This window comes from Aythya ferina (assembly GCF_964211825.1).
Source record: "Aythya ferina genome assembly, chromosome: 7".
NCBI classification, from domain to species: Eukaryota; Metazoa; Chordata; class Aves; order Anseriformes; family Anatidae; genus Aythya; species Aythya ferina.
In genome coordinates, this window is record NC_140302.1 from 11531194 (window position 1) to 11558734 (window position 27541).

Here is a 27541-nt window from a genome sequence, read left to right on the forward strand (position 1 = left end):
TGTTTAACACTTTTCAGAATATCCCAAAGCAAATACAATACACACAGAAAGGGACAGGTAAAGAAACCAGAGCAGGGTATCATTGGCCAAACCTATTTCTGTTGTTCTAGATGCATTAACTTTAATTCTTCCTCAAGCCTTGTTTGCCTCAGGAAAGCTCCAAGAAACAAGTTTCTCAGCTTCTGAAAACCCTGGAGACTTCTCCCAACACTTTTACCTTTCTGAATCTGCTTCCAAATGAACAGGATATTCTGAGCTCACCCCCTGCTTATCTGATTTTAAAAGTATATTTCACAGTTCTCAGCACTTTCAAATCTACATTTTCCTTTGCTTTGGAAATCATTTTCTGCCACCTAGTCACTTTTGAGCCATAACACTTTAAAGGTGCATTATGAAACTACAGTAAGATTTGTACAGAATCCTGCATTAGACCAAAGCAATATCAAGACTGCATCTTCCACGCAAGTAGTTTCTTTTGCTACTGAACTTTTGGGGAAGTTCAAACTACTGAGTTTGGGGATTACTTTCCTGTAGTGGTACAAATCTTAAGTTACAGCATCACTTTGGAGTTTCACTTCCAAAAGGTTATTTAGTGAGGAGTTTTGTTTGTTTTCTCTGTGTCAACCATATAGATTAATACTTTGGGCAAGTCCTGAGATACTGTTCCTGAAGCACAGTGGAAAGTAAATTAACGCATTCCTTCAAACTTGAGGGAAATTTTAATGGTGTTTAATACATAGTTCAACACGTTGACTTGAGAATCTAATTACAGACATGCTGCAATTCTGTACCAAGGACTGGTTTCCCACATGCTACCAACAGTAATTATGGCCATTACTGAGAGCACCGAAATGGCAAGAACAGGCTCCAAAAAGCCCATGATTACATTCATACAGGGCTCAAAGAGCAAGTACAAGAAACAAAGGGAAAGAGACAGCCCTCATGTGAAGATTTTAATATAGCAACATAAAATTTGCTTTCAAAGATCTGAAACTCCTCATTTTAATCCCTGCTTCAGAGGCCTATGAAAATGCTAGCTTTAAAGGAACAGCTTAATTTGTTCTTTACCTCCAAGCAGTGCCCTGAAACAACTGGCATTCCCCAAGCAAAGATATCCAAGATCACACAAGTCCAATCCTTTAGTTACAGCTCAGACCACAGGATGGAGCTCAGTATCCTTTGTTACCTTTACATTCACATTTCAGTGACAAAGACTAAGATTTTAAATGTCTCCCAATGATGCTTTTCTCTTCAGCTGATGCGGCTGAAATCTTGGGCCAAGACCCCATGCTGCTCAACAGACTTGTGCAGTGGTGTGATGTTAAGGACCATGCCGGCGTTCATGGAGAAGCAAATCGGCTGCTAGCATCAATCGTGCGTCACAACAGATCCCAAGTATGAGTAATTGGTCTGATGTTCCTACCTTATCTGTCTCCTATTTTTAAAGCTTGTCCATATAGCAAGGGGTTAAATGCTAAACTGTATGTACAGCTATATAATTAAAAACAGGAAAGTTTTTGGTAAGATGCCTCTAGTCTGCCTCAGTATCAATTGAAGAGAGGGGAGTAGGAAAGCAGTGCTCTCTGTAACTAAATATCACACTGAAACAAGCAACATGGTTATCTGCTGTGACTTGTTGACTTTTACCTCTCTTAAGGCTTGACAAATGCTAGGCAGGCAAAGCTTTTCTATTTCCATAAATAAATTAGTTTCAATCATAAAATTAAAATTATAAAAGATAACCCAGACCTATCCTGCATGCCAGTCTCTCAGGAGTTCCAAAGAGCTCACTTATCTACCTACTGATGGATGAATCCAGTGTGATCTGGATCTACTAGCATATTATATTAGAACAGGCTTCTGTTTTTTGTAAATCATGCCATTATACATAGACATCCCAAATGTACTTTACTCTGAAGTTTCAATGGAGTAGATACTACCTGCAAAGGCTTTGACAGAGTAAAACCAAACCTTTGCTGGTTTGAAGATTTAAATGAAAAATCAAAGTTCAAACTAAAATTCTTAAGAGACCATATATACACCTGCACAAACACCTTATACACATAATTGTAAGTACCAATATTCCAAGTAAATTAGACCAGCCTTAGGCAGACACATGACTAGTGCCAAAAAGAGTTTTCTAGTCCCAGGATATATTCATTCCAAATACCATGACCTTGTATTGAAGCATGAAAATCATTTCCATCTATTCAGAGACTGAAGAGAGAGTGCAATTTCCCTTTTCATTCTACTTCATTCATAGCTCAGATTTCAATCTGTGATATTTTACCTTTGCTTTAACAGAAAGTGGTCAAAGCAGTGCAGGAGGCACAAGGAGTGAAGCATCTGGTTTCCATGACTACAAGTGAACATGCTGCCCTGCAGAATGAGGCTCTGAATGCCTTGGCAATAGCGTCTGCTATTGATTTAGGTATTTTTCACCTAAAAGCGTTTATTAATATGAAGATCTTGCACAGTTAAGAAATGTTCATGCTGTTAATTTCATATGCAAGAAAAAGCATTATGGTCTAGATTTAGCTCTTAACCATCAAATAAAGGAAGTGACCCATCCAGTAAACAAGACCCCCAGAATTCAGGAATTGCCTGAATGCTTTTTGGCCAAGTAAAATAATCAGGTTGTGTGGACAGGATAATCTGCTGAGTGCTGTACGACCCTAGAAACCTACAGAAACACAAAATGGAAATAACAATGAGGGCTAGAGAAAATGATGAGAAAAGATTTAAATGTAGACAGAATTAGACAGGGACAAGCTATGGACTTGAATGGTCAGTGACGACTGTAAATAAGAGGAAATAACATTCAGAAGACAGACACTTGAATGAAGTAAAAAAAAAAAAAAAAAAAAAACATCGAAAAAAGGAGCTTATGGAATATGCAAATGAAACATGTAAGAATAAATGCTGTAAACGCTTCTAGTGAGCTAGATTTTCAGAGATTGAGTACAACTGCTTTTCAGGTTTGTCCTGTATAGATTTTTAAATATGATCACAATTTATTACAATAAAGACAGCCACCACAAATTTACACACATCAAAAGAAATTGCAAGTCAACTTTAAGTTTGGATTTTTTTTCTATCAACAAGAAAGCAAGACAGGGAAGAGCCCATTTTCATGCTTAGCCCACAATTAAGCCTTTCAGACTCATGTGTGCAATTTAAATGACCTAGCTCTGATCATTAAGACTGTATGGGTTTATGTATTATGGGTTTATTTTGTAGTGTGTATGTTATATAGGGTTCCATCTTACAGAATGAGCCTACTGAAAAAAACAGTCTATAGGAAATCATACAGAAAACCCCCAGTATAGACAAGATGCTCAAGTCATCCTTGTATATGTAACTCATTTTAAATTAAGCCAGTCAGGAATTTTGTTTAAAAAATAAATAAAAAGAAAAGCACATTCACTCTTTGTAACACTCTTCTCACCATCTTTTTACATAAGAGCTCAGGTATTTGTTTACTTATTTTTCAGATACCCTTGAAGCATCTTTTAAGGAATCACAGCTAGTACAAAGCTTACACAGACTTCTACAAGATGATAATACAACTCCTGAGGTTAAATATAATTCAATGACTCTTTTGTGCAGTCTTCTTAATTCAGGTAACTTCATTTTAAGTAGTCTGTGATGAAAGGATGGATGTTTGTGATGAAAACATGCATTTTATGTCGCTGAAATGTACCACTTGTGATGTTGCAGTCAGTGAACAGTGAAGATTAAAGAGGTTCATTCTTTACTTATCAATAAAAATCCCACTCGTGTTTTTTCTTCAGGAAAAGTAGATTAAACCATTAGCTATGTAAATTAAAAAAAAAAAATCTTTATTTCCAGTGACAGTTAGTGGCATAATCACGCCCTGAAAAGCAAAATAAGAGCCTTAAAATATAGGCATCTTTGTCCAAAATCACCACAACCACATACAAATGTCTGGCAGTCCCAGGTTTTGCCTACACCATAGCATTTTTGTGTTCAAAGAAATAAGCTGTCTGCATCATCTTACACAGGCAAGCACACATTTGTCCTGCGTATGCTGTAGGCAAATCAGAGCTGAGATAAAACAGTATCTTTAGCAGTGCTGGATTAAATGCATAGCAACTTTTCGTAAAATGTCTGAAGGATCTGTTTTCAGTTTCTCTCTCTCTGTGGTTAGGGAAGATTTAAAATTCTTCCTGAAAGATCAGACTGCTCCTGTAAGCATGGTGTGGCCTCACGCCACAACTCACCATGTCTTTATACATAAACCATGGTTACCAAAAGCAATGACTGTGCTTAGGCAAAGACAAGAGAGCTGCTTTTCAAATCCTGGAGCTCCCCTTTATCGTCAGGCAAGCTGGATTTTGCAATGCACTCCACTTCTTCCCCTTGTAGTCACAGGTATCTCACAGGACTAACCACTTACATCCTTCAGTGCAACTGTGCAGTATTCACACAACAAATCTGATTTGTACAACTTTTGCCAGAGGTGTTTTTCATGAAAGGCTAAGAAGGCACACGGGCAAAAAAGCTGGAGCACACAGCCTATATTGTATTTTCAAAGTACTTTTCTTTTGTTCAATCAGTTCTTGGAAGACAAATGGAGAAGAAAAAAGTCTTAACCTGTTCAACATTTTCAAAGGTTTAAAGAATACCTATTGAGAGAAACACATTTAAGTAATATTAGGGAAAAATTCGTACAGTGAGGGTGGCCAAATGCTGGAACAGGCTGCCCACAGAGATGGTTGATGCCCAAGTCTGTCAGTGTTCAACAGGAGTTTGGATAAGGTCCTGAATAACATGCTTGAACTTTCAGTTAGCCCTCAAGAGGTTAGGCAGTTGGACTAGATGATCTTTAAAAATCCCTTCCAACTGAAGTAGTCTACTGTAAAGCAGCTCATTTTACACAGCGAATGCTTCAAATCTGTATGTTGCAACAATTGTCAGGAACCATTATGACATGGTATGTCACTAAAACTCAGCATTTAATCTCCCATTCAGGTGATCTGAGACAAGAAATAGAAGAGGACAAGATTAAAGAAACCCTCGAACAACTCTGCAGTCACAGCAACGCAAATGTGGTCAAGGAAGCTGCTGCAACGTTACAGGTTTTGAAGGGAGAGCCACCCCACTAGCCTCCCTTCCAACCCAGAGCAACCTGTGCTGCTGCTGAGGCAAATGCAATAAAATGCCAGCTTGGCCAACACTACCTTGCATTTGTCATGCTGCTGCACAACCAATGCTATTAAAGCCCAGGTACAGCTCCTGCTTTTAAAACTACGCGTACAAAAATTTGGCCTACAGATACCTGTATCACTGCTGCTCTTTACTGAGCTACTAACACTGCAGTAGGAATAAATCCTGTCAAACAAGTGGTCTTAGAAAACATTACCTGAGAGACAAAAGGTAATTACCATCTCTAATACACATAAGCTGCTTGGTTTTGTCAAATCAGGGAATCAATTGCAACTTTAATTTTTTAAAATCAATAGGACTTTAAAATCGCTGTAAAAACCTAAAGCTTGTATCATGCAACCCAAAACAACAGTGCTTTCGATTAGATGTGAGCTGTTGATTAAATAATGCAAAAGGCTAATTGGACCATTTCAACTCCTGCGCACTGTGAATCAATCTGTGTACCCAGCTGTTAACTGGAAATTTCAGAACTCCCCATATGGCTGTACCTTTAAACCACCTTTCCTTCCCCTTCCACATTTTAATTTATGCTTTTAAAGCTCATCACAGAATTTACACCTGCTAATATCACAATCTATATTACTAAGCATCTGAGGTCTCATCCTACATTCAGAGTTGCAGCTCTTGTAACTGGGCATGATTTGCTGTAAAGTTAACGTTTGCAGTAAACTGCAGTTAATGTCCAGACAGTACTTGGACAAGATACAAATTAAAGCTAGAAGTTAGAAGTGACAAGTGGGCACATATGGAGATTCAAAGGTGGCCAGCATGTCAGTAAGCCATCTCCAGTAAGAAAACCTAGGCTTAACTACAAATAATAGTAAATCATAGTAAAACAAATGTCTCTGAACATTTCTGTAAGAATTGTTCAAGTTTAAAAAGTCACCTGATTAAAAAAATAGTAAGACCAGGATCTACTCCACAGCTTGTCCTTACAGGAACTTTATGAAATAGTTGTAAGTAGGTTGCAGTGTCACATCACCAAGATCCAGGTGACCGAATTCATCAATAGGGTAGTAGTGGAAACTGAAAAGCTAGGGAACAATGACTTTTTTAATCCAGCAGTAACACATTGTCTGTGAAAAAAATGTTACAACTTTTGTTCCTGTAAAAGCTTTCACACTTGGAAAACTCACTACCACTATTTAGTCCATTATATTAGTAACTGATCCACGCCACCAGATTCCAATTCCAGGATTACTGAAAAAGGGAACTTCACAAAACCATCCTAGACAAGTCACCCGGTAACAAGCAAGTTTTTGATTACATAGTGAGAAAAGAAAAACTTGAGCTGAACTGTGTCCAGTTTCATCTAACTTAAAGTATACAGCAATATGGGCATCCTGCATCTCTCCAGTGTCAAAAATAAAACAGCTTCATCCAATCTCAATTTGAGAATAAGATATGTGCTTGTGCCTAAACCAGCCATTAGGATGAAATATATCAGGGTTATTACAAACATATATATACACACACACCCTCAAAATAGCTGCATCTGAGTTGTCATATTTATTAAAAATGATCCAGCCTTAACATTCTACAGTATCTATTGTATATATTATTTTAAAATAATATATCCATACTGCCTAAATATTCAAAGCATTTTTTTTTTTAATGCAGTAAGGAAGAAATGTTAAAATTGTCAAAGAAGCAGCTACAAACTGATTTATGTAAGCCTCATGTTCAAACCTGTTACTTCCCTCTTCTGTACTCAGTAATTTCAGAATCATTGCTCAGACATGATAATCCAGATTGTAAATCATAGGAGTGATAATTGGGCAACAGCAGTCACAATGCAAACAGTTTCAACTTTTTGGATATCCTTAGACAGCATGAATATTTCTCTTCATAGTAGCTTTCACATTACACTTTTTTTGGCTTTCACATTACACATTTTTGTGGCTTTCCATTAACAATTCTGAGAAAAGCACCTTTCTCTTATCTGTTATTCATCAGCCAAAACTAAAAAATCAAGAATTAGGTAGGTTCAGAAAGAAAACACACAAGTATTAGCAGACCTTTACCATTTCCGTAGTTATCCACAAACTGCGGTCTCAGCCAGCCTAAACCTCAGAGAGGGAAACACTAGTAACTGGAAACAACAAGTCTTAGAACACAAACTCCACCAGTAAAAAACATTCATTTTATTTAATCAAATAAGGCTTGAGAAGAAACATATACTGAAAGTCACTCAGAAAAGCTGTATCAGAAGAAGAACCAGAACCTCCCCTTCCACTGGCTAAACAACATTCAAGCTGCATGATAATCCACAGGCAGTAAGTGAAGGAAGAGGAAAGGATGGAATGGGGAGACAAAAAAACAAGGCAATACTAACTATAAACCAATTGCTGCATCAACCTCAACTTACTTGAGGTATAAATCTATCCACATGGCACTGTACAAGGGTCACCAGAACTAAAGACCCCCAAGAAATATTCAGACTTCCAGGAGGCAACTGAAGCTCCTTTGGTCACTCATATTCATCCTCCTCCTCATGTACAGGCAAGCTGTGTCCAAATGCAGATGTAACAGAAACAAAAGAGCATATGCACAGTCAAAACATACTGAGAAATAAATACATTGCTTCACAGAAATAAATTGTGCTCATTTCTGAGAAATAAATGATCACACTGATTGAAAGGTTTCCTTCTCAGTCCAGTTAATCAAGCCTGATCTCGTATTTAATATCTTCATTAGAAAACTTGTTTCCATTGTAGTGTTTGTGGAGATGTTCCAACTGCAACCAATGAAATCTCAACATCAATTTATCAAACCTCTCCTTGTGAAATTGTTGAATTGCTTCTTCAGGGCTTTAGAGCAGGCTCACACCCAACTACTTATTCTGACAAGACTTGTTTAAACCATAAGCTAAAGTTTTAGTCATGAAGTCACTGCAGGTCCACAGAGAAGGTGCTAAATATAACTTGAAGTAGAAAGCGGTAAGAAAGTATTCCCATTCCAAGTCTGAAATTACACTACCACTTGTACCACCATTGAGGGTGTGCTTCAAAGTGCCTAGGTGTAAACCAGCCTAGAGCCCCAAGGTTTTAAAAATGATACCAAATAAACATAGAGAAGTTTATCCACAGTGAAAAGAGGAATAAGTTCATGAATGTAAATGTCCTCAAATAGGTTGAACTTGCTCTCTTGAATTCTGTTCCAAATCACTGGAGTATTGATACAAAGCTGGTGTTAACATGGCCAAGGCCGATAAGAACAAGCTGTGGAAAAGACAACACTTTAATTAAATTTTGTTTTGTAAACAAACGATACTTCAAAAAAGAAACCAAGTATATATTTGTCTTCAGGCAACTTGGCAAGAGCAGCAGACAGGGGAAGTCTGATCAGTGACACCGGCCCTTGCTGGCAGCTAATTTCAGTGCATCAATTCCACTGATGTCATTGAAGCCATGATGATTTTCACCAAGTGTTGAAATGACTTCCCAGCACTAGGAGCTTTGTGTCACCAAAATGGCAAACCAAAATGTACTGCCTAGATGGAAGTTTCAATTGAACATTTCACAAACAGCAAGTTACATATAGGATGCATCTTTCTCCCATTTTACATATATCAGATTATTATACATAACAAAGTAAGCTGGTTGATGAGGTGTGGTAAAAGTTTCAAGCACCAGAGTTGAAAGCAAAGGTTACTGGACACTGCTTTGTTGCTTGCAAAGTAGCAGTAACAGCAGCAAATTTTTGTCTGCTGCTAGCGGACTGGATTCAACAAACAGGTAGTACAGACATCAGATTCAATGCTCTACAGAAGAAATGTCTCTTGCTCTCCCCTTCAGCAATCTACTGCTATTTTTCCCTTGTTGCACATCGACCAAAGATTAAAAAAAAAAAAATCACAGTGCACTTCTATAGATTTTACTTTCAGGTTTTTCAGATGAATAATAGCAGGCTGTTCTCTGCTCTTCTAAGGAAGTCAGCCATCCTTAGACAAGCTTCCTTTTCCTGTTGTGTCTCAATCACTGGACAGAAAAAGAACTATGAAAGCTGCACTGAAATATACATGAAAAGTACAGCACTGTCTGTGAAGTGTTTCACAGACTAAAAGCTAGAAGAACATCTGGACAATCGATACAGACACAAAGATTCTTACTGTAGATCGGTTTTTGCCAGTGAAATGTTCATTAATACATGCATAATACATAAAAAAAAGACATGAGAGAGATTTAGAAGTTTGGCTTTCCATGAAGGCCATGTACTTTGGAAATACAAGTATTAAATCCTTCACACAGACTACATGTAGTAAAATATCATTAAAAAAATATATACTTCTCTAAAAATTTACACTCAGGCACTGTAAAAAAAGTCTGCTCTCCCTGAAAAAATGGGTGTCACTGGAAGCAGTAAACAATGTTTACTTGAAAACAAGTTTCACATGGCCCGGAGTAAAACAGACAACTACAACTACTTCCAAGTTTTCAGTCACATACATCTGTCTTTTACAGATAAAAAATATACTATGTCAAGCATAGCAATACTTCTGCAGCCACTGCAGTCCTAATCCAAAGACTCTCCGAGAAAATTGGACTTTTTACTGAATTTCAGATCGACCCGCAGGAAGGAAGGGCAGGAAGAAGAGTTCGTTTTTCTTCTAGTAAAAGTAAAAAAAAAAAAAAAAAATTACTTCAGCAGTAGTTCAGTTTGATACAGTAAATTACTGTGAAGAAATGGTTCCAGTCAGCAAACTGTGACTGGCATTTTAACCCTGTATGAGAACACAAACAGAACTGACAATTTCATAGCTTTATAGAAGACTTACAAAAAAAATCAAAAACTGATATTCCACTAAAACACATCTTTTCTTACTAAAAAAAAAAAAACAACAAAAAAAACCAAACAGATTTCAGTAGTGATTAATGCTGAATTTGAATGTTTTTCATCAGTCTTCATTTTAGCAATTAAGACTTTGGAGAATCAGCAGAGCAGATGTGAAAGAAACTACAGGAAGGGTAAAAAAAACATCCAAAGCTAGCACAGAATGCTTGCTACCAACTGCATTTCAAGATCTGTGCAGGCAGTACTTTTCAAAGGTATTACTAATCAATAAAAGCTAGGCGTTTTGAAAGAGTTTTTTTTTTTCTTTTTTATATAAATAAAGACTATTTACAATTTTTCAGACAGGAAGCAGCATTAGGGATTCACGCTCCCTTGCCTGAAGCAGAGATTTCTAACTTATAATGCTGTAGAGAGTTGGATTTTGCCCCTCTTGAGAAAACACTTGCATTTTCATAACTGCTTGGATTACTCAAACTCTGATGGTGAGCACAAGTTTCTGCTCCTGAGACATCTGCGTCACTCCCGGTCAAACAGAAATATCCCCTATTTCTGCACAACCGAGAATTAAAAAGCTAGAAGATTAGTGACTTTTTCTTCAGTTTCCAATGCCACAATGATTATGGTTGCTGGTATCTTGCCAAGCTGACCAGATGAATCTACTGTAGAGATTAAAAACATTTTCAAGGTTCTTAAAAGAGATCAGCAGGCCTTCTGAAGAGATTACAACATTAAGACTGATGACAGTTGGGAGTCAAAACAGAAAAGTCTTCACGGTAATTCTTCATGGAAGGAGTTCACAGCAGTTTCATTTCTCCTTGCTACGAGTCTAAAACCAGTTCAGTCAATGACTTGGGAAAGTCCCTTTTTTCCTCACCACAGATCAATTCTGGTGCAACTGAGTTGTCTCATTAGAAAAAAAGGTAGACCAGTGTGTTTGGAGATTCTTTTTTTGTATCAGCTTCTAACAAAAACCACGAGCAGGGTAAGATCCACATAAGGCCTTTAATACCAGGAGCATTTCATGGTCTGCACATTTTTTTCCACCTTGGTGTCTGATTGAAAATAGTAAAATATACTTTTTGCAACACATTTGCTTTAGTATTCAGAAGGCATTACCTGCCTTTACAGCTTCAATATCAGAAATCAATGTCCTGGCTAGGAAAATCCCAAAAATCTAAAAAGAAACAAAAAACAAACCAGTTGTGAGATGAAACACTTGCAATGTAGAGTCTGCAAGAAGTCTCTAAAGATTAGTGTAGAATAGGAACCTGCATATTTGTTACTGTTTCTCTGCACTGAAGTCAATGCAACTCTTAAGAATAAAGATATACATTGATAAAGCATTTGCAAGCTCAGATACCATTTCATAGCCAGGATCATGTGTTGGAGCATAGCTATTACTACACAGTAGTAAAAACAGCAGAATCTAGCACAAAGTACAACTGATGAGAAAAACATGTTTTCATGTGACACTTCAGGAACACGCAAAATAGTATCAGACTTCTAGATATCCTAAAGATGGAAGAAATCCATTTTGCCAAGTTTACTTATAGCACTCACACATACTGCTAAAATTACAAGTCTGAAGCATTTTAATTCATTCCATAACTTTGGTTAAGCCAAGTTACTATTTATTTATATATATATTTAAAATACTTAAGAATTTCACTTTCACAATTGTATATTCCATGCCAGAAACAACAGTTAGAGAAGTCCCAGATCCTTCTGAGATACCTAACAACTTTGAAATTGTAACATTCACTCAAGTTCTCTGGGAAATTTTCCTTCACAAATTGAAAATAAATTCATAACTTGGTATACTTCCTAAAACACTATTAGGAAAAAAATAAAATACTGTGAAGTTCTGGAAAAGCCAGAAGATTTGTTTTAGAAAGAGACAATGTGTCTCACTCCCAGTCCCACCATGAAAAAGCTTAATGCACAAGATAAAACTAAATTTGAAAATAATCCTGAAATACAAAAAGGGTGTCAGAGAGACTCAGGACACAAATAGGAACAACAATATCAAGTGACTCTCAACACTGTCAAAAGTTTAGATTTTCTATCCTGAACCTCCTCTCCTCCTAACTGAATGTGTTATTCTCAGGGCAGCATCTATCTATGAAAGCACTAGAAGCACTACTGATAGATACTGATAAACTATCAAAAAAGCAACAGAGGGCAATATTGCCATGGCTGGAAAAAGGTATTTTACCAGCACTATGTTCAACATATTTTCAGTTAAATGGAAAAGATTTTGTAGCAGATTTACAACTCTTATTTCCCACTGAAATAAAGCAGTACCACGTGAAAGCAACTTAGGCGAGTATACACAACTGCCACAATGAAAGCAGGATCCACTTTGAAAGAATTTTCATTCAATATGTTTTACTGAGGATTTCAGTTCATTTTCCTTGACATACCAAGAACAGAAGAGGTACTGCAAGAAGTTTCAGCAACTCCATCTACTGCTGCTAATATCACATCTGCAACCTGTTCAACAGCTTCCCTTCTCTTCTACTCTTGAGATTTTTGTGCTGTATGCTACAGTATTCAGAATAGCATTCTTAGCATGAAACATAGAATTGGATTTCAGTCTTTTGTATTTGCACTAGAAGACAGAAGTTAGGATCTACTGGAGTACATTACCAGAAGATCTCCTGTCTCTCATGATATATTAAAATGTGAGAGATGCATATAATTTTTTATATAAAAATAATAGCATGTTGCCATGTTAATATACAATAAAATATCATTATAATGTTTCAGAATCTTGGAGGTCTCTTCCAACCTAAATGATTCTGTGATAATATAAAAATATGATATATTTACAATACAGTACAGTGGCCTTCATTTCTTTGAGAAGTAATTTTGCCTGAAGGAAATAATTGATCTCGAAATTTTACATTAAGACCCCACCACTATAAAATTCCCCCCCCCCCTTTTTTTTTTTTTGCAATATTGTTATCATACCTAAAAACATCCACAACGTCAAAATATTTACTGCCTCCCACCGTAATTACTTTTACCCTCAGTGGGTAACTTGAAACTTAAGGGAAAAAAACAATAAAAAAACTAACCTGCAGCAGTGAGATAGCTATGAAGACACCTGCAACAATGTAGATATTTCGTGGCAACCAAGCTTCCAGAGCAAGAATACAGCCTTTTATGAAAATCTGATCATCCCATTGACTCTTGCTCTGAAAGAGAAGAATTCAAGAACATCACTTTTCTGCTCAAGTTTATTGTAACAACTCTCAGTCACGTGAAGGGATATAGTAAAACTTATGATTGGTTATTTACACAGTAATGTTTTTAACCAGATTCCAGAAATACATGAAATACAGAAATACATACGCCCAAATTAATTTAAGGGATGTCAGGACATTCATATTAGTAACTTCCTGAAAATCCTACTATTAGAATACTTTAGAATTAGTAGAGAACACGATTCAGAATTAGAACTAATACCTGAGACATTTGAAATGCAGGTCTTACCCCTTTTTGAAGCAGACTTTTTATTTTTTCCACCTTTCCACAGTACAAAACAAAATCTCTACCACACTCTACTTGTAGCAGGATGTAGCACAGCTGATAAGCTCACAGAATTCTGAACTGACATATATCAGTGATTCCACAGTTTTCATTATTTTGTCCATGCAGACACAGAACAGCAAAACAGCAAGACTCCAGCACCTTACCTTCTTTCTGACATCATAGCCACACTGTGTATTCACAACTTTTTGCTGCAAAATAAAGATTAAAAATATCAGTGGAATTATACTTTCTTCTTGTCACATCAGTTTCCTGTCTTTTAAATTCACAAAAGAATCAGAACTGTCAAAACCAGACATTTAAAAAAGCATTTTAGTAAAAATAAATAAATAAATAAATAAATAAATAAATAAATAAATAAAACCAGCAACAACAACAAAAAAGCATTAGCAGAACACCAGGGAAGTATAACAGCAAAGTATATATTAGCAGAAAACATCCTCTGCAAAAAATCCCAGCTTCTCCTGTTTCTTGGCTTTCATCCAGCAACGACTATTCAAAACAAAGCATTAACAACTATACTGACAGCCTTCAGATAAGACATCTGCATTTCCAAGATCAAATTCATTTTATCTATTTCACATAACGCCTAAACATTGAAATAAGAATAAAGGTATTACACTGATTTATTTACACCTGCAGTGGAGGAACGTGTCTTACAACTCCTTCATTTCACAGTGCTATCCTGATCAGTCAATACAAGTAACAGATAGCTGCAAGCTACTTTACCTCCCTTACGGTTGATAAATCAAAGTCTCACATAACCCAGCTCCAACATAAAACTACTGAAGATAACAAAATGTTCCTCTTGTAAATTTCAAACAGAAACACAATAAACACCTTCCAGATCCCAACCACACACAACCTAGCAGCATTAAGCTCATAAAATGCAAATACGTTCCTTTAAAGACATTTTTATTTCTCTTTTGTATTAGAGTTATGAAAACCTATTTACTATACAATTATAGAATATTTTGTATTACACATAGTGAGTTATATTAAAATGCTAGCAGTAGAACCTCAGATTAAAAAGATTTGAAGACACCTATGTCTCCTTAAATACAGCACCACCAACAGAAAAATGGCAGTGAAATAGCACTGCTCTAAATTACATTAAAAAAATTACTGGGGAATCTGAACTTGGAATATATTCCAAACAAATTTTTTCCTTGGGTTATTTCCAAGGAAATCAAAAGCCTTAGCATAACCTACCAATAGTTATCTGCTGCATGAGGATTGCTGGATCGACCTTCTGAGCTACAAATGCTACAAAGCATTTTTCATCTATTACATCCATACAAAGCATTTTGCATCCATTAGCACATACCTCCCTATTTTTGCTTCTACTGCAAGGGTCAGGTTCCCAGAGTTTAATAAGCCAATCCAACCAATGAGTACCTGAATCTTGCCAAAACCAAAGAATTGACTCAAACACTTTAAACTGAGTTTGTGCATCAGCACTTCACTAATTGCTGATAACTAAAGTCATCAGCAAATGGAGTTACTCCTACTTGTCTGGCAAATGGGTGCTGTACAGTAATTCTAACCAGGGCAAGCATACTGCTTAGACCATAGATAACACGCTTAAGAATTCAAGGCATGTGGAATAAAACAGTATCAACAGCCAATGATTGCAGATTTAAGCCATACAAAAATAGCTTCTGAATTCCTGGTGACAGACAATACATTTTCAGTTGTGTAATGGGTTGCCACATTTAGACTCTAAAAACGATGGAAGAGAAACAAAGAAATTTGGCTATCAAGATAGTAATTTTTGATCATTTAAAAGTCCTCTTAAAGCCCTAGGCACACACTGTATTCAGGAAGCACTTCCTTTCATAACTCTTCAACAGCAGCAATACAAGGCTGTTGTATATACAAACATATACAAATACAAATACAAAGCCAGGAAAACAACTTACAGCAGGGTCAGGTATACAACAGGAAAATGGAACACCACACTTCTCACGACTTTTGCTTTCACTACTGCAATTAAAGTATATGTTGAAGTCCCAGTCATCTGGACCTTGGGCACCGCAGCAGTGGTTCTGCAACAGATAAACAAATACTTAACACTTGGGGACATTTTATAGACAATTCATCCACTGAACAGCTCTCTGGAATGATATTTGGTCATCATCACCTCTTTCCTAAGGCTGCAAGGAATCAATAGCAACACCAGAGTAAAAAAAAAAAAAAAAAATCAATACTGTGGCTCTATGAAATTAAAGAAATGCATTTGGCATAATGCTCTTGGAAATACATGTCAACGCAATGAGAAATTATCATAAAAATTGTCACTTTAAATGTAATTACCCAATGCAAATCTGTGTACATCCATAAACAGTGCAACAAAATAGGTTACATGGATGCCTTGTTCTCACTACTTCCACATCAACCAAAACTGAAAGTTATAGAAAAGTTTCGCTAAATATGTGATTTGACCCTTAAATCTTCATAAATCAACAAATTTTCTCCTTTTTGTTTACTCTGAAAGATATCAAAATATTCATGAATACTTGCTTTCCTTTAAATGAGAAGATTTTCATACCCAAATTAACCGACACATTGTTAGTTCAAAGGTCAGTCAGCTCTAGAATTGTTTCACACAAGTTTCTTAACCTAAAGAGTGTATTGTAATTACCATAATTACAGGTTAGGGAATCCAAATATTTCAAAGAATTTTTAATTCCTGAAACTGATGAAAGTTAGTTTCTCATTAAGTTACGCTTTGCAGTTTACCAGCCTGGTTACTTAAGGGTGTAAATCTTTCGCCATAATGTATACTTAATATGTTATATCAAACATTTTCCCGGTACCTCATGAAATTCCCTCCGTTCTTAGGACATCACTAGTATCTCTAACATCTCTTCTCTGCCCACTGCTCATCATCACATAACCTGTATTGACCTTTCTGTGTGACTGCCAAAACTTGAGTGAGTCAGTACATGGATTCAGAAGTTACCAAGTGGTGACAGACACAGATGTGAACAGAGCAGAACTGCGTGCACCTACTTTTCAAAGGAAATATGACAAAAAGGAGTTGAACAGAATAGTCAGAATTGAAAAAACGATGCTAGGTCACATGTGTTTATAGTGAAGATAACAAACGGGTTAATTTTTATCTTTCTAGTCCCTCCTCCCTCACTCATCTCCACCACTAAAAGGCCATGTAACCACTACACATGCTGATCTACCTTAGTAAGACAAAGGCTATGAGGACACTTACAGGCCTGAAAGTACGGTAATTAGTCAGAGTAAGGAGCAGCCTACAGAAAGCTCTCTGGGTTCCAACATACCCATGAAACTCCCTAGAAAATGGATTTCACTGAGGCACTTAAATATACTGGTGCACTTTATCATTCAGCCCTTGCAGAGCTACACTTACTGATCAGTGCTGCATACCTTTTCCTCAGTACTTTCAGGTACAAATCAATGACAGGCTGATTCAGAGATTCTGATCTTTGTTTTTTCAGGTTTCTTTGATCATTAACAAGGCTAGTATACTCCCTTTAAAAAGTTCAGCCTTTTAGTTTAATTGAAAAGTACTTAACTGAAGTTCAAATGTAAATCAGCTTAGCACATTTCCCTGGGAGACTGCAATGAAACTAACTAGAAAAACAGAAAGAGTAACAACAGCGTAGACAAAATTGAGACAGTTACTGGTGTTTAAAGAGGCCAGGATCATCTCTGGTGCCCTTGGCCTTAAAGCAAACAGCACTGAAAGCCACCTAGGCAGCTTAGTAAGAGGATAGTTTCATGTACAATATTAATGCACACGAGTGAATTAACAGGATAAATAAAGCTGCTGGCAATATACAACTGTTCAAACTGACATCCAGTCTAAAAACAGGATTTGCTATCAAACAAAGCTGTGAGCACATATTTAAACACGATCTTCTATAAAAAAAAGAAAAAGGACAAAAACAACCTTTTTAAAAGGGAAAAAATATATATAATAATCAACCTTTTTACCTCTTTATAAAGTACTCACATATGTATTTTGTTTCTGTCCACATATATAGATACAAATAAATAAATAAATATAATCAGAAGAATTGCCCTCACTGGTTGTTTCTTGAGGAAGACTGTAAAAAGAAGCTAACTGACTGAAAGCCACCAGGCCCTTACCAGCACAGGCCTTGCTATCTCCTGGTATATATCATTGTCTTTTAGTAACTGTGTGTTTTAGGACTATGAGGGCATAAAACTGTTTCAATCTTCCTTGACTGCATGTACTAGCTTCTCCCAGTTCAGAAAAATCCTCTTTTGCTTCAAGCTGAGGTGCTTCTCAGAAAACAAAAGACCCTCTTACTATATCCCTGAACAAGACTGCAGTGCCTCCTAAAACAAGAGCGCAGACAATCTAGTCCATAGTTCCACTGCACAACTTTTCCAGGATGAGCAGTTTTTGTTGCTCAGTTTTTACTTCACCTGGTGCAACACTGACCAGAACAGGGGAACAAAAGTCAAGGTCAAAAGGCAGGTGGATGCTTGGTAAGTTCCCACACATGCACTTAGAAGGGCACTGCATCTCAGCAGTCCTGCCTCTCTGATGCTTTCAATACAGAAACAGCAAAACTGCACTTCTGTCACATGGCACTACTATCTACAGGGTTTTATTGATCTGTAGAAACTACTTGCAATGCCGTAGAACACAAAGAGGAATCACAGAATCACAGAATCACAGAATTTTCTAGGTTGGAAGAGACCTCAAGGTCATCGAGTCCAACCTCCAACCTAACGCTAACAGCCCTCCACTAAACCATATCCCTAAGCTCTACATCTAAACGTCTTTTGAAGACTTCCAGGGATGGTGACTCCACCACTTCCCTGGGCAGCCTGTTCCAATGCCTCACAACCCTTTCAGTGAAGAAGTTCTTCCTAACATCTAACCTAAAACTCCCCTGGCTCAACTTTAGCCCATTCCCCCTCGTCCTGTCACCAGGCACGTGGGAGAACAGGCCAACCCCCACCTCGCTACAGCCTCCCTTGAGGTACCTAAAAAGAGCCATAAGGTCACCCCTGAGCCTCCTCTTCTCCAGGCTGAACAAGCCCAGCTCCCTCAGCCGCTCCTTGTAGGACTTGTTCTCCAGGACCCTCACCAGCTTCGTCGCCCTTCTCTGCACCCGCTCAAGCACCTCGATGTCCTTCTTGTAGCGAGGGGCCCAAAACTGAACACAGTACTCGAGGTGCGGCCTCACCAGAGCTGAGTACAGGGGGACGATCACCTCCCTAGCCCTGCTGGTCACGCTGTTCCTGATACAAGCCAGGATGCCGTTGGCCTTCTTGGCCACCTGAGCACACTGCTGGCTCATATTCAGCCGACTATCCACCATCACTCCCAGGTCCTTCTCTGCCTGGCAGAAAGAAAGGAAGACTGCCATATCTACATATTCTCTTAGAACACACAGGAAAAGTGACAGGATATGAACTTACTATTTTCTGTAGTGAATCAATGAGGTTCTGGAGGTCAATATCATCTCGGTAGGACTTAATGTTATTCTCAAAGAACTCCTTGACTCTGTCCCTCACCCAGTCCTGGAACAAGACAGCCAGAACTGCTACTGCCAGCTCCAACAGAAATATAAACACAATTGTTCCACAAAACTGTGAAAGAAAAAAGTCACAAATTAGAGAATAACTCTTTTGAATACATCCCCATTCCAACTCCACTGCTTCTTGGACAGTTCCCATTGTTATGTATTTTTTTCCAGCTTAACTGTTTCTAAATCTAAAGCAAGAAAACCTCAATACAAAAACAAATGCTTAAGAGATTTCACAGTAGTCACTCAAGTTCCCAAGTTTTTTTGTCCACTAAATATTTAGAAGAGATTAAGCTTTTAAGGGATTTTGTTCTCCCCAAGCCACAATATGATCTCGTTTCAGTAACTCCCAGCTATGTTCCAGCACATCATATTTTGTGATGCTATATATCCAATGTTAGATTCTGAAATACATACTCTAAAAACATCGCTGCAATAGCTGGATGAGAAAAGCAAGGAACATATTCCAGAAGCAGGGAGGAAATAATTAGGTTTAAACCTACACTGCTTTTAATACCATTCATTCATCACAGATGCTTGTCAGGGCAGTAAGTTCACCACATGTTGTCACAAACCAAATGCTCTAAATTAATTTTCATTTGTCCCCCGGGTTCTTCACCCATCATTTCCTACTTTCACATACGTAATAATTCCCTCATATAGTGGTGATACTTACAAACTTCAGAAGGCAGATGTTTTCTCTCAGTGCTCCTACACAACCAGCAAATCCCAAAGTAAACATCACTATTCCCACCACTAAGACAAGCACCACTGGGTCCAGACCATGAAGACCGGTCACTTTTGTTAGATCAGACAACACACCCTGAAAGAGAAAAACAGGATAACAGAAAGATGACCACTATGTACATTTTTCATTTAACAATCCTTCTGAATTGCCACGATTTTTACATGATTCCAAATGAACTGGTTGCAAATCCTTGAGCTTCCAAACAGTAACCCACTCAGACAAGTTTGGTCACAGAAGCATTATTGATACCAGTTTTCTTCACACCAGCAAAGGAAGTATTAACAAGAAGTGAAAGATATTAATTCTTTTAATAAGTACAATCTAAACTTTTCAGATTACATTCTCCTAGGTCTATCTGCCAAACAAGCTTCCACAAGATGGTGCCAAAAGCTCAGTACTATCACTGAGTATTCACCTAATTTCAAGGCAAAAGGACCAATGATTTACATTAATTTGAAATGCCTCGATGAGAAGACCAAAGTCATTAAAAAAAAAATCTTTCCAATCCTGATGTTTAGGCGGCAGAAAGGGAGAGAGAACACTAACCACAAAGAAGGATATGGGTGATGTAAGGAAGAGAAATAGGATTTTGATTTAGTTTTCACATGAAACAGATTTCTTCTTCTCACCATTTTAGTTAATACTGAGAAGTCTTTCAAGTGCTTCTCCAAAGCCTTCCCCCCCCCCCCCAAAAAAAAAAAAACAGAAAGATAGTTTAAGCATTCCTTTCTCACCACAAATAAAATCCTCACAACAACAGAAGTTACCCTTTTCCAACAGGACACTTACAATATACCTAATTTAACAGCAATGTTTTATTTTTTCTTAACTATCTGGAAATGCCTCTTATCTGTATAGCAATCTTACCTATTAAGCCTGTCCACCCAGATATTGGGACAGAATTTCTGAGTCTATGTAAATGTAATGCTAATACAATGAAGCAGTCACCTTCCCAAAATTAATTTATGCACCAGATACTGTTACAATCCCATCAAATACATATAACACAAGACTTCCAGGTAATGTGCAAGAATAGCGTGCAAATCCCCAAAAAAACAGAAGGGACAAACAGCTGAAACTGCTGAAGTTAACAAGAATAATCCATAGCAACATCCAAGCAGCCCTGATGTGGTCTTAATGCTCCTCTCAGACCCAGCAACAGACTGATTATTTCAAGGAGGAAATATTTCCCTTGAAAACGGAAAAATTATTAAAACTGACATAACAAAAGATGCCATTACATGTTTACTGTTTGTTTTTTAAAGTATATTCTCAAGGTAATTGCATTTGATACAAGAGAAAGGTATCAAATAAGCTCCTTAAGGTTTACAACTTATACAAGCAGTCTAATTCTGTCAAGAGAATGTACATGTTTATTTTGCTACTCAGGTACTTGTGCTAGAGTTAAGCGCAAAGAATATTCAACCTAAGAAAAGAATATTCAACCAAAGAATATTCAATCCAAGAAAATACCTTGGAAAAATTCGTATCACTTTACAATTATGTATTTACCTAACAAAAATACTGTATTGGATTTATTGTATAATAAAACCTTAAGCGAAAACGTTCACATGGAGAAAAACTTCAGCTGATGAAAAGACACTGGTTAGCAGTACTCCAGAGACAAACAGGAGTTTGTCTTCTTTCATAGTGTGGTTTACAACAGATCTTATTAGAGCTGTTAATTTAGTGACAGCAAGACAATAGGGGCCTGGTGTTTGTGTTTTGCTTTGCTTTTTGTTCGTTTTTAAATCAAAACTGACTGAAGGAACAAAAAAAGTAATTAAACAGTAGAATTCAGGAATGCCTTGCCACAGGCTGGTGACTGAGTTGAAATATCCTATTAAGAATTGGTTATGGTTTATAGATTTCCCAATATTCAAAAAGTTCTGGGAAGCAAAGGCGTTTCTAGTCAGTGTCATCAGTGGCATTGTCATCCTTACAAACAGAGACCTCAAAGCTAGCTATCACACTTAGTCTAGTGGGTAAATCGGAGTGCTGCCTAATCAACCTCTGGCCTCAAAAACCCTCATCTCAGACGCTGCAAACAGGGAAGATACCAAGACGAATTCAGTGCACATGCTATGAAACAAGCTATGAAACTAGTCACGTGAACATGAATAGGATGCTGAAAATTTCACAGCCATTTCCAGTTATCTCCTTCCCACACCCAAACTCAAGCTTTTCTCAGACAATCTCACTTGTTCAAGCAACATCTTTTGTAGGAAAACTTCCTCTGATCAAAGGATGTTATGAAGAAAAGGAGGCAGGAACTGGGCTCTATTATTCACCCTCAGACATTGGTTCACAAGTCCTCATATTCACATTTGATGTTTACAACAGTCTCTTTTCAAAAGAGTGGGGAGGGCGTAGGGGTGCTAACAAAAGATGTTAAGTAAAAAATCCCAAAGGAAGGAAGTCAACAAGAAAATTAATTCAAGGATTTTTAGTTCAAGGATTTTCCAAAAACAATTTTTTTCAAAAATTCAAAGACACTATCTTATCTCACTCATGTCTCCAAGGACGTTTCTGCCTGTGCCATCTGACTTTCCCTTCTCTCCCCACCAACAATCAGGATTTCAAGATATCACTGATATCACAGGCCAAAGAACTGAACTTGTGGAATTATTTACTTTCAAGGAAAATGTAAATTCTTTCAATAAGCAGTAATTCAGCCTCCCCTTCTTCCCCGACCACAAGGCTGTTATTCCTACCTTGATTTACTTGAAAGAAAACATCGGAAGTAGAGCTGAATTGCCTTTTTTCCAAAGAAATTCCAGGGCTGAGTTTTGTATATTAAACAATGACACATCAGGTTTCATTGGAAGTGACATCTGGTACTAGTGCAACAAGCAAGAGGTTGCAAAAACTGGTATTTATAAATCCCTTTGCAGCACAGGCCACCCTTCCCAATAACATCTAGATTTCTTACAGGTTCTTTCCTCATGCAGTGCTGATTCTAAATGTGTGCAACTCAAAAGGGACAGGAAAATGAGGCGTATAGAAATAAAGCCCACTTACTGAGGTCAGTGTCAAGAAAATCAAGAAATAAAAGTCTTTAAATCTTCTTCTCAGTCATTTTTAACAGTGACTTAGGAGTTCAATTGTACGTGCTTTATTTTCCATTTCTTTTCATGTTTATAAGCACTATACCTCCACCTCAATTGAAATACATCAGTAACAGAGGGCAAATACTAATTGCCTTGAAAAAACTTACAGTTACAGTCTTGAGGTACATTAGTACAGAAGTTACGAAAACATCCAACAAGGACAGTTGATTTTTCTTACACTTACATTAGTTGGACTTACATAGTTGGCTGAATATGAGCCAGCAGTGTGCCCAGGTGGCCAAGAAGGCCAACGGCATCCTGGCTTGCATAAGCAGCAGTGTGGCCAGCAGGGCTGGGGAAGTGATCATCCCCCTGTACTCGGCTCTGGTGAGGCCGCACCTCGAGTACTGTGTTCAAGTTTTGGGCCCCTCGCTACAAGAAGGACATCGAGGTGCTTGAGCGGGTGCAGAGAAGGGCAACAAAGCTGGTGAGGGGCCTGGAGAACAAGTCCTACAAGGAGCGGCTGAGGGAGCTGGGCTTGTTCAGCCTGGAGAAGAGGAGGCTCAGGGGTGACCTTATCGCTCTTTGCAAGTACATTAAAGGAGGCTGTAGCGAGGTGGGGGTTGGTCTGTTCTCCCATGTGCCTGGTGACAGGACAAGGGGGAACAGGCTAAAGTTGCACCAGGGGTGTTTTAGGTTGGATATTAGGAAGAACTTCTTTACTGAGAGGGTTGTGAGGCATTGGAATGGGCTGCTAAGCCTGCAGCGAGGGCCCAGCCGCTCAGGGCAGGGCTTGTGGCTGTCACCACCAGCTCTGGCCGCAGTCCCTGCTGCCGCCCAGCTCCCTCACCCCCTCTCCTACCCAAACCCAGGGGTCTGCGGCTCCTGCCCCAGATTCCTTGGCCACCAGCCAGCTCCCACCCAGCCCCACTGACCCCCTTCTCTCTCAACTCTTTCAGACCATGGTTTCAGCAATCTTATTCGCTTTGACGTTCCTGGGCTTAATTCAGAGCCCACAGAATGTCAGCGACAAACTGGATGAGGCTACAAATACATGCATGCAGCAACGTGCAGAGTAGCTGCAGGCTCGCATGATGCAGCTGTTGCTGGAAATCAAGCAGAGGGACCAGGAGCACGGCTGGGCGCGTGTGGGAACCCTGCTCCTGTCTGTGCTGCAGCACTGGCAGTTCTGGGTCCTGACGGGAGAGCTCGTCCAGTTCTTTGTGTTCCGCTGCATGCTCATGAAATTGTGCCGTGAGCTACGCAGCAGAACCAAGAAAGGCATCTCCGGAAAGAAGGACTATGACAACTCTGAGGAAGACCCCAATGACATTCTGGATGCCCACAGATTTGTCAACGAGTACCTGCAGTGGCCGGTGAGGGACCTGGAAGGAACGGGCAAGGTTGTGGAGGAATTGGTGGACAACCTTCTCGCCGCCTGCCAGGGCCTCCCCAGGAACAAGTTCATGCCATGGCTGCAGCCACCCATTGGGGTGGGCAGCGTCTCTGGTCCCACTGAGCGTGACACCATCTACCGCCTGCTCGTGCCCCTGAACCCACCACCTGGGCGCGCCTTCCACCTGGAGCTGGGCACCGAAGGGAAGAGGCTGGCCAGGAACTCCTGCCTCCATGTGAGCTGCAGTGCATGTGCACATGGGAGCGGATACTGGGCAACAAGCTGTGCTTCCTCCACTGTCCTGAGCACGAGCTGAAGAATCAGGACCCGAACCTCCTGGACACCCTCTGCTGCGGCTCCTACTTGGATGTGTGGAAAACGGCACATGCGTGGTTTCAGGAGCTGGTGGCAGAAGCCTGGGAGGCCTTGCCTCAGTCAGCCCAGATGCAGCTAACGATGCTGCCCGCCACCCACTTCTGAGAGTTCATGCTGACCAATGCCTCCAACAAAACCCTCTCAATCAAGCCGATGCTTGGGGCAAAGCAGGATAACTCAGACACCTACCTGACCTTCGAGTAGTCAGAGGCTGGCATTCGCAGCAGCACGAGGTGGCCCCAGAGCCACGCTGTGCCAGAGATGCTCTTCTTCAGGAAACACCTTGGCATACTTGGCACACCTTCCACCTCAGACATCTGCAGCTCTGTGTCTGTATCCTGGTAGGCACCAACTTTGCCACCCATGCCTCAACGACAGCTGTCACCCACCTCCTGACCTGACCACCATCCTCGTGGCAAGCACGCACAGGAGGGATTTCACCAGCAATGATCTCAGTGGCTGCGAAGCTGAATGAGTGACACCCTGCTTGCCACATGCCCCAGAGCTGAGCATGCTGCCCATGGAGAAGATGCTGCTCAGTCGGGAATTGCTCCTCCATGTCCTCTCCGCAGCAAAACCACCCCTGGGGGAGGCACACCCCATGCAGCTGAAGACACCACTGCAGGGAAGCTTGAAGCAGAGACTCCTCTTTCCACCTGGACAGTGACCATCTGGGCTCCTGGGGAGCATCCACTCACTCCAGGAGCTCTGGTCTCTGCAAGAATTGTTTGTTTGAACAAACGCTTTATCTGTCAGTGTCTGTTTCACACCAGGTCAGGAAATGCGAGCATGAGGTGCTGACAGCTGGGCTGCCAAAGCCCCGGGGAGCATTTAGAGGAGGAGCTGATTCCGTGGGCTTCAACTGCGCTCCTTCTGGAGCTACAGCTCTGCTGCCTGCCCTGGCTCCTCCAGCAGGGCAAGGAGAATAGCTCAGCACCCTCCTCAGCGCCATGTGTTGCCGGTGTGCTGTATGGAGTCTGAAGGGGGGGACTTGTGCAATGTGAGGCAAACCATGCCCTGGGAGCCCAACGGCTCCCATCACAGTCCAAACACTTCTTAAACTCCTGTCCCAGTGTGTGACCATCCTCTTGGTGAAGAACCTCTTCCTGATGTGGTTTAGTGGAGGACGTGTTAGTGTTAGGTCTGAGGTTGGACTCAATGATCTTGAGGTCTCTTCCAACCTAGACAATTCTGTGATTCTGTGACATTGATTGTCACCATAACACACTGTCACTGACTTACAGCACAAGCTACGAGCATACCTTTAAACAGTTTACATGTGTACAGATGCACAGAGATCAGCTAAAAAGACTAAAGAATAAGTAACCTATAACAATAGAGTAAGTTGTGGTAGGCTCCCCTGTAGCAGGCGGGTCTTTTCCAAAAGCAGACATGGTATTTCAGTTGCAGTCCCCAGAGTAACAAGTGCTGTTGGAAGTCTCCTCCCTCAGCCACTGGCTGCACCAGTGCTAATACAGCCCAGCACACATGTGGTCTCCTTTGATACGAAGGCAGGCTGCTGACTGATACTCAACTTGATGAGCAGCCCAAGGTTTCTTCCTCACAGAACTGCCTTCCAGGCAGTGAGCCCCCACCCAGCCTGTACTAATGCATGAGATAAATCCCATGTCTGGGGTGGAGTAAAAAAAAAAAAAAAAATTAAAAGTGCAAAAATAAGCTTTCACAAAGTTCCCCTCAACTCATTTTTCCAGGCCCACAAAGTCCCTCTAAGCAACAGCTTTGTTTTCCAGCAGACTGCTCCCTCTCCCTTTGTTATCAGTCATGAATTTGCTGGAATGAAGTTAAACTGACCCATCTCCAGTTTCCCAGATATTGCTTTGTGTCCTTCTTGAAATGGTTTTATTGAAAAAAAACTTTTTCAGACATTTTGGCTGTGTAATTTTGATTTTATTACTTGTTTATTGCAGTGACACTCATTTCCTCTTAATGATTTTTGTAATACTTCTTGGACACTGTATGAACATTGATCCAGTTTTTATTGTATAGACTTAATTTTGTGCAGCAACTTTTACATGACTGTTTGGAATAGCAAAGCACATGTAAAGATCATAAGAATAGGTCAATTAGATCAAAAACTTAATTTACTGTATTAGACTCATCAGCACACAGGTAATGCAAATCAGGGTGGGTAACTTATTTTTATTAAGTTACTTTCAAGACTTGACACAAAACACCATGCTTTTGATATATTAGTCCTGTGTATGTCTCTGAGCTGATAATGTCCAGAAAAAAAAATCTGAGTTGTAGTCATACTGGAAAAGATGACAAAAGAATGAACAAAGCAGTTAAAGGGACCCAACGTACTTCAAGCTGCACTAGGAGACAGGATGTTTAAAGTTCTCCCACCACCTTTAGTTTATCTTTGGGTTTACCCAAAGGCTGCAGCACAGCTTCTAGAATGTTTTTCTTTTACTTCCTATCTATTGTTCACTGAGACTTATCTGCAAACACACAGATCCACACAGGCACATACAAAGACTATGGCTTTGTGGCACTAATATGAAAGCGTCCACACAGAACAACTGGCATGAAAAATAACCTACTGATTGCATGAGCCATTCAGAAGTTTAAAGCCACAGGAAAAGCTTCCAGGCACTTATTTACAAAACTGAACAGACAACAAAAACATTTCAGGCAAAATTTAAGAAAAATCAGAGTCAACAATTTTACTGAAAGTAAAAGCATTACTAATGTTAACATACCATAGAGGCCATGTGGCAAATGGAGCTAGTCATTTCCAACCCCAGATATCATATGCGTTTCTCCACAGAACAGTTTGTACAGAAGCAATTTTAGGAAAATGAGAATACAAACTGAAGACAAGTTTGACACCTTCCGTAAAACACCTTCCATAAGGACTGGAAAC

At 39.3% G+C, this 27541-nt stretch overlaps 2 protein-coding genes across 11 annotated transcripts in view; one reads left to right on the plus strand and one right to left on the minus strand.

Moving 5' to 3' along the window:
• LOC311439542 (rap1 GTPase-GDP dissociation stimulator 1-like) overlaps positions 1 to 8022 on the plus strand; it is a 40139-nt gene extending 32117 nt beyond the window's left edge. For both annotated transcript variants that reach the window (XM_084525360.1, XM_084525361.1), the window contains 4 exons: positions 1256 to 1395; positions 2305 to 2431; positions 3495 to 3623; positions 4996 to 8022. In XM_084525360.1, coding sequence (XP_084381486.1) covers positions 1256 to 1395; positions 2305 to 2431; positions 3495 to 3623; positions 4996 to 5129 — 530 coding nt within the window. In that variant the 3' untranslated portion in view covers positions 5130 to 8022. The remainder of the gene's footprint in view (positions 1 to 1255; positions 1396 to 2304; positions 2432 to 3494; positions 3624 to 4995) is intronic.
• The window catches only part of TSPAN14 (tetraspanin 14), a 43572-nt gene continuing 23342 nt past the window's right edge, over positions 7312 to 27541 (minus strand). For 3 of the 9 annotated variants that reach the window (XM_084525372.1, XM_084525373.1, XM_084525374.1), the window contains 7 exons: positions 19762 to 19908; positions 18979 to 19149; positions 15462 to 15587; positions 13686 to 13730; positions 13065 to 13184; positions 11105 to 11158; positions 7312 to 9799 (listed from right to left, as the gene is read on the minus strand). In XM_084525372.1, coding sequence (XP_084381498.1) covers positions 9740 to 9799; positions 11105 to 11158; positions 13065 to 13184; positions 13686 to 13730; positions 15462 to 15587; positions 18979 to 19149; positions 19762 to 19908 — 723 coding nt within the window. In that variant the 3' untranslated portion in view covers positions 7312 to 9739. Of the gene's footprint in view, positions 9800 to 10925; positions 11159 to 13064; positions 13185 to 13685; positions 13731 to 15461; positions 15588 to 18978; positions 19150 to 19761; positions 19909 to 27541 lie in introns of those variants that run through there. The other 6 variants (XM_084525378.1, XM_084525380.1, XM_084525379.1 and 3 more) reach the window with 4 other exon arrangements.